Below are 7,702 nucleotides of genomic sequence, written 5' to 3' on the forward strand. Positions count from 1 at the left end.
GATCCTTTGTTCCTCAATTAGGAATCAAACTACTGCATAGTATGTTCAATCAATGATTCATATTCCTCTAAGGTAAATACTTATTTTACATAAAAAACATATCACTTTCTGCAACCAAGCATTAAAATTGATTAACACTCCAGAGTGGGTGGCTGTGCACCATTGCTTTTTGGAAAATGTACATAAGTTAATTTCACAGCAACTCTCATGGCTTGGCATCACTCCAAATCTCTAATATAAAAGAAACTGCATCCACATCCCACAACAGAAATCATATTTAACCAGAAATCTAAAAGATTTAACTCATTACGGAGGCATGATGGGTTTTGCTTCTGTATACGCAATCATGAGACTTCATTTGTGTGCGTGCATGACTTTGTACAGTATGTGCACTGTGTGTTTGTATAGGGATTGGCCACATCGGTCTGTTTTCATTTAACATCACTGAAGAAAGAGAGCTGGGGAACAGCACAGGCTCTAATTTGCAGTGGGGATAGTGTGCGATGATCTGGTAAAACACTGCATGGTGTTTTCACTCTAAATATGGCGGAAGGCCTTGCACACATCAGAAGCTGACCGCTCCTGGGTTACGCACTCACGCTGACATACTAAAAATATCAGCTGAAAATATTTTGGAAGACTGCACACACCAAAAAAAAAAAAAGGCTGAGGAAAGTCAGTAAACTGTGAAGTCTTGACTTCTAATTGACAGATTTTACTGTGAGACTTATTTTGAGGTCAGTGCAAGGAAAGAATGGAAATATAGTAATATAGGAAATATATGGGAATATAGACGGAAAAAAAAATTGCCAACAAATATTAAACAATGCAATGCTATTTAGGAAAATAATCAAGAAACACTTCATCTTTTGGATTTCCTTTTCCAGTGCTTTCCTTTCCAACATGTACAAATATTCAGCTATTGTTGTCTAGTGTTGAGTTTATCTTCTTTCTTAACTCAAAGTCCACCCTCTTCTCTACCTCTTATCTTCCTCTTCTCTTCCTCTTTTCTTTAATTTGCCATTTGGCAGAGAAACACTGCTGAACGCACACTGGTCCCTTGTCAGTTTAAGACTTGTTAAAAAGATTTGACACTTTTTGCATTTAGTGTTGCCAAGAAATTGGTGCAAGTAGGAACATCACATATTGTTATATTTTAATATTTGAGTGGGGCTTTGATAGTACACTCTTTTACAGTTTTTGTAAGCGTATTGTGTTCCTGATGAGATAAATCGTTGCTTTTTTGTGGGTGTGTGTTCTGGGACAGATGAGATTGTGTTTTAAAAACATTTGCATTCTTTGAAATGGGAAACACTTGAAAGTGTTCTTCCATCCTGGTCCACAAAAGTTAATATTTTAAATATGATGACATATATAAAATATATCATACTAACATTCAACATTAAAAAAAACATTCAAACAGATGTAAAAACCTTCCTTTTCTAGTTATAAAATGTTTTGGATTACGTTTTCAATTCAAAATCACTATAATGAATGCTGTTTGCTATTTTTATTCAGATTTGATTTGAAATTGATGTACAAAACATTCTCAGTTTAATTCTAAATAGCATAATATCCTGTGAGAGATTGATGTAATGTGTACTGATAATGAAAATCTATTATGATTTAAAATAGTAAACATAATCATTCTGGAAAAATGATAGCTTGATAATTTCAGAATACATTTCCTTTACAATCACTGTAAATAATACTAAAGCCAATACAACAGAATCATTGAATCCAGCACTGAATAATTATGCCAAAATAAAGAAAAACTCTGGTAATGAATCGTATGTTATTCCTATAATGTTAACATTACATCAGTTAGGGAAGCCAAGGAATTCACAGCAAGTGTCAATATTTATTCTCTTTCCTATTAGAATGATCTGCCAAAACCCAGAGAGGGATCTGGAAGGAAGTTAGGGTGTGCTCACTCACAGCTGTCCGATAAACATCAAACAGAGGGAGATGGTGAGATGAAAACCCCTTCTGTCCTTAATACACTCCTGTGATTGAGTGCTCCAACCTTGCTGGCAAGAAATATTCACACGAACCCTAATAAATACATCAAAACACAAAGATTTGGCTGACTGGATGGCCCAAAGCGAGCGCCACCTGTGAAAGTCTCCTTTTATTATTATAAACCCATCCTGCAGAGCGTGTCAGTAAAACAGTTCAGCTCCAGGTGCATCAAGGGAAATGCTGAGCTTGTTAATATTGCACTACTGGAAGGAAACCACAGACAGAGGCAGGAGGCAACAAAGGAGGGGGGAGATTTGGGCATCTTGGAAAAGAGGAAGTGTGTTATAAGAGAGAACATCTCGCTCCTCTGACACCAGGAAATGGGTAAAAGTTATTAACATCAGTGTGAGTGTTATTGGGAAGTTGGGGAAGGCCTTCCGGAAGTGTGACCGTCTGCACTGGGCTGGTTCCCATGATGCTGTGCTGAGTTGTTTGGTTCACTTCAGGGTGTGGCTGCTAGTTTTCCACTTTGGGAACCGTATCAGGAACCATGCATAACACTTTGACTAAGTTGAACTGAGTTTTTCTCGGTCCAACCCCACAGTACCAAAACAGCAAGCTGGCATTGATGATGTGGCTCCGGTCGCTCCGGCAGAGCAGGAAGCATCTCCAGTGCCTGGCTGTGGTGCAGGGATTTTCTGAGCAGGGCGCAATGTTTGGTTTGCACTAGTGAGACGACTCTTTAGGCCACAGGACTGATTGTCAGTTAATGAAAACACATCATACAGAGGAAAGGCATACATGAAAGCATCACCCAATCTGTGTCTTTGTGAGATCCACCCATACTCATCCAAAATTAGATGGATGTGTGGTTTGAGTGGTGATTTTATAGTGAGCCTGGCCTGGCTACTATAAACATCAGGAAACTAAATATCCACAAAGTTAACCCACCGAGCTCTTCCTCCATGTGCCCTTCGCTGCCAGTGGCTTAATGTAACCAAGATAAATAAGATAAGACTTGTTTATAGGAAATGCAAGAAGCAGGACCCAAACACAAACATGTAATGGTGAGGGCATTCCAATAACATTGAATTAAATGTAATTTAAATTTAAATCTAGAAATCATGTAGTTGGTTTTCTTTTACCGCAATATCATAGTCAAGGGGACATTGATTTGGTCATTAAAAAAGTTTTTTTTATATATTTTACTTCATTGTTGAGTTTCATACTGTCATATTACAGTATACAATTATTTGATACATTAAAGCATGAAAAAGTAATACTCCTTTGACAAATCCCTAATCCCTAACATAATTTCATAATTTAGTTGGTTTCTGTCAACATTCTCCCAACATTCCATTCTCAAAATTTCCCCGTTAAGCAAGATTGATTTTATTTCCATGCTTTTCATTTTCTGACCATATGAAATGTCCCAGAAACATGTATAAAAAGTGATCTTAGCAGTGTTGTTTTTCTTTTTTTATACAAAGTATGTGTGCCATATGAGTCTAGTCCACATGTTGAACACAAGCTAAACATTTCCGTTTTATGCATTGATGACTTTTAGTTTAGCGAGGCAGAGGGAAGCATATCTCATCATTTATCATTTCTCTCCCCGTCACATTTGTTCAACACACCAGCGAGAGTAAAATCTAAAGCGAAATGTCTGTAACTTAAGAGCAGGGGACAAATTCTCCTGCTGTGCAATATATCAGATATCAAAGCTGGTGACTCCTCTGTTCCACTCAGAGACGATCTTTATACAGAGGCTGACACATCCTTGGAGTTCATCCGATGTAGGAAGTGAATCGGACAGCTGTTGAAGAGGTTTCGGTGAGGTTAACCATCCCCAAACACGAAAAGCCAGAGTGGGTTTTTTAAAAGAAGGTTGAAAATGATTTTTTAAACAATCTGCCACACAAGCACTTACGTTCTTTCATAATCAACTTTAATAACACCTGCTGTTTTTTCAGGTTTTTACAAATCAGAGCGTGGGAGTGAGATGGCAGGGGTCCTTGAAGGCCATCAGAAATATGTTTAGGGAGGATTTTTGCAACGCGATCATGCTTTTATAGGAGGCGAAGCCCTTATCTTGTCTGTATACAGTCAGCCGCTTCACTAAAACCTGACTATTCATCATCATGTACAGTAATTAGTGCTGGAACTAAAGTCAAGACATTAATCTAGTAGAATTCCTCTGTAATCACTTAGGTAAAACAGACTTTACATAGTTTCAAATGTCATACACATTAGATCTATGCAGATGGGAGGAAGAGAATGTCATGGATTGAACTGATCCAAAAGTTTATGACAAAAGGGAAATTTTTGGCCAACATGCCTAAGCAATGAAAAAATGATAAAATACAATATCATTATAGTATGTTCTTCAAGCAACGATGATGAATCAGTAAAGAAAACAAATTTGTCTTGCAAAGCAACATTTTCTTTCACGCTTTTAAAAGGTTAAAGTTAGCCATAGTGCGTCTAAAAGGAAAAATCTGACATCAATGTTGTTCTCAACCCGCATGATTTTCTTTCATGTGGAACACAACAGAAAATATTTTGAAGGATGTTTAAATGTTTTTGTCTGTATAAAGTAAATGAGAACCAAAAAGATGCGGATCTATAACACATATTATTATAATTATAATTAGATAGAGGATGTGAACCTCTCATGAAATTCAACTATAATATTTGACTCAAGCAATCAAATCTCAAACTTAATGACTTTAATTTAATGCTAATTTTCTCTCTTTTTACAGTAAGATCATCTTTTCTATCATCTAATGCACAAAGTTAATTGTTAAAAGCATGAATAATAATATAACACTACTGTTTAATTGAATCTTGAGCTTAATTCAATGCTTTGTAAAATTGATTTTATTTTTATTTTTCATGTTTAGACAAAATTGTATAGAATATAGAATTTTAATAGAATATAGAATTCTAATATTTTCCATAAATATGATACCAAACGCAGAGTTTTTTTTATTCAGAATAAAAATTAGACGTTCTAAAAATTAGTGTTAATTTTGAAATAAATCAAAATGTAAATATTTTTTAAATCCAAGTACACATTTGCGAGGGGAAATCGCAGAAGCCTTTAATGCTCACATGACCTGAGGATTGTACTGCAGTCCCCCACTGCTACAGTTAAGCAGAAATCAATAGACAATGAAAAGGCCTGCAGCTGAGCACGAATTGAACTGTGTGGATGCAGCAGGTAATCATGGCACGTACACTAACATGAAGGCTCCTACAGACAGGACAAGAATTAAATATTTATTGATTGACACACTAACCTTTTCATGACAGTTGTGCATGAAAAGGGTGCTGTGAATCATAATATTTCAGATCTAAATACATAATCAGCACTGCAGAGTAAATTAGCCTCATTTGAAAGTGGTATTGATTTCTAAAAATAAACACCACAGAATTTCCTTCTATTTCCCTTTCCATTCTGCACTTCTGCATTGATTCAAATTTTACATTTCTATCTTCATATACAGCATATAAAAATAATTTAGTCTTCTATAAATATAAAACCACATCAGGAAAAAATGCCCTCGAAATGGGATAGATTTCTTCTCCATGCTATAAAAAAGATCAGATCGGCAGCACAATGTTGCCTGTCAGAGGAGATGAAGCAGCTGTGTCTGGACTGACCTGAGCTCCATGTGAGACTCACCCCTCCTGGGGCAGAACGACAGAGGTGGACTGGCCTTGAGATGCCTCAGATTGGGTTTGAGTGAAAGAGACAGACAGCCCTATGGAGGACCAGGCCTGTGGTTTGAAATGTAGCGTTCTGATCTATATTTGAGATTGAAAATAAATAGCCTGTCAATTTGTAACAGCGCTGTGGTTAGAGGGAGATGGGAGACAGAAGGAAGGAACGGGACCCTCCACATATGCTGGCAATGTGATACGGTGCTGGTTTTTATGGTGAGTTTGCTGGCATCGAAATATGAGCTGCATAAATAAAATATGGGCAAAATGGTTAAGGGATACTTCATCCAAAAATGGAAGTTCTCTCATTATTTACTCTTTACCCTCATGCCGTTCCAAACCTGTATGAATTTCTTTCTTGAATACAAAAGGAAAAAAATTGATATATGGTCAGTGTATGCATTTTTTATATATATTATTTTTTTAAGCATCTGCATTTATTTGATCTAAAATGCAGAAAAAATTAAATGTTATTACAATTTAGAATAACTGTTTTCTATTTTGATATTTTTTAAAATTGAATTTATTCATGTGATATTAACTCTCTGTTTTGATCAATTTAATGCATGCTTTAAAAAAAAAAAAAATTTGTTAACCCCAAACTTTTGAACATGCACATGCCATTTAGCTAATACTATATTAGATTACAGTATCTTGCAATTACGAAAGAGAAATTGCTAGTTGATGTAGCAAATATGTAGCAGAACACACAATTATACAATTATTAGACAGATGTAGTATCCGTCTCTATCTATGCAGAAATATAGAGAGTTCCGTGGCAGTGCCTACAGTAAGAGAAGCTCACCCTCCCACAGAGCCAAGCAGCAGGGCACTGAAACACTGTAATTATGGGTGAGGCACAAAGCGTTCACCCACTGCTTGAGCGTCAGCTAAATACAAACAAGCCTGTAAGAAATTACATGGGGAGAGCAAACAGAACAAAACGACAGGCAAAAAAAAAAAAGTTTAGACCTTTCAAGTGAAACAAAGGAAAAAAACGACTCGGAAAGAGATGCTGCAAAGGCAATGGCAGCAATCTCTGTGCTTTTTTGAGGTTCAAAATGAAGACAAATTTGCATTTACTGTACATGTTTGTTATTCATTATTAATTTATAATATAAATATGAATCGTATTAAACCTGGTCAAAACTGTCAATCCTAATCTACTGGATAATCTCTGAATGAGTTACCACACATAAATTATGTATACTTTTTTAATCAAATAACTATTTACAGTATAACAAAATATCACTAGTATACATTTAGTAGTTGTTATATATTTTTTATATATTCACAATTTGTACAGTGTCCCAACTTTTTTGGAATCGGGTTTGTGCAAAATCTAAAAATCTTTAATAAACGTTCAACATAAGACATCATTTTCATTTCAAAAGACACATAATATACTAGTGTACAACAGTATCCAAAATTCATTCTGCTGGCTAACGTTCAAACCAAAAAGGGGTTTAAAATGCATTCTTCTCATATCGGTCTCTGACAGCAGCACCGTGGATTGCACTGGCACGCTCTCAGTGACTCGAGACACTCTCCATACTTGTCAGGTTCTGATCTAGGTGCTGTGGATGAAGTCAGCCAATGGCACGATATAAATCATAATAGCAAAATATTGTAAACATGCAGTTATCTAGTCATTATTCAGAATATGAATTTACACTTAATCCTTTGGCCAGTAGAGTATGTGAAGTGCTCGAGACAGACGCGGCTGCCAGAATCCGACAGCCCACAGACGATTAGCTCCACGCATACACCACTCTACAATATCAGCCTGTCTTCTCTGGGTTTAATCAGTGTGGCTTGACTTCTCCTCTACTAAACTGGTTATTTCATTTTCAATGTCAAAATATTATATTCTCTCACCCAAGAGGATACAGTAGTGCATTGTATTTCTCTATGATTCTGTCAAATATACTGTAAAAGAAAAAGGAATATTATTAATTAATTAATAATTACTGACAATGCTGATTGGCTGATGGAATCACAAGAATGCACAACA

At 36.0% G+C, this 7,702-nt stretch overlaps 1 protein-coding gene across 1 annotated transcript in view; it reads left to right on the forward strand.

The window, feature by feature from the left end:
- The window catches only part of LOC127966106 (histone-lysine N-methyltransferase SETMAR-like), a 7,576-nt gene extending 3,807 nt beyond the window's left edge, over nucleotides 1-3,769 (forward strand). The window contains exon 6 of the mRNA XM_052566946.1: nucleotides 3,712-3,769. Within this exon, the coding sequence (XP_052422906.1) occupies nucleotides 3,712-3,769 (58 nt within the window). The remainder of the gene's footprint in view (nucleotides 1-3,711) is intronic.
- Nucleotides 3,770-7,702: the final 3,933 nt, after the last annotated feature.

This window comes from Carassius gibelio, chromosome B10, assembly GCF_023724105.1.
Source record: "Carassius gibelio isolate Cgi1373 ecotype wild population from Czech Republic chromosome B10, carGib1.2-hapl.c, whole genome shotgun sequence".
Taxonomy (NCBI): Eukaryota; Metazoa; Chordata; class Actinopteri; order Cypriniformes; family Cyprinidae; genus Carassius; species Carassius gibelio.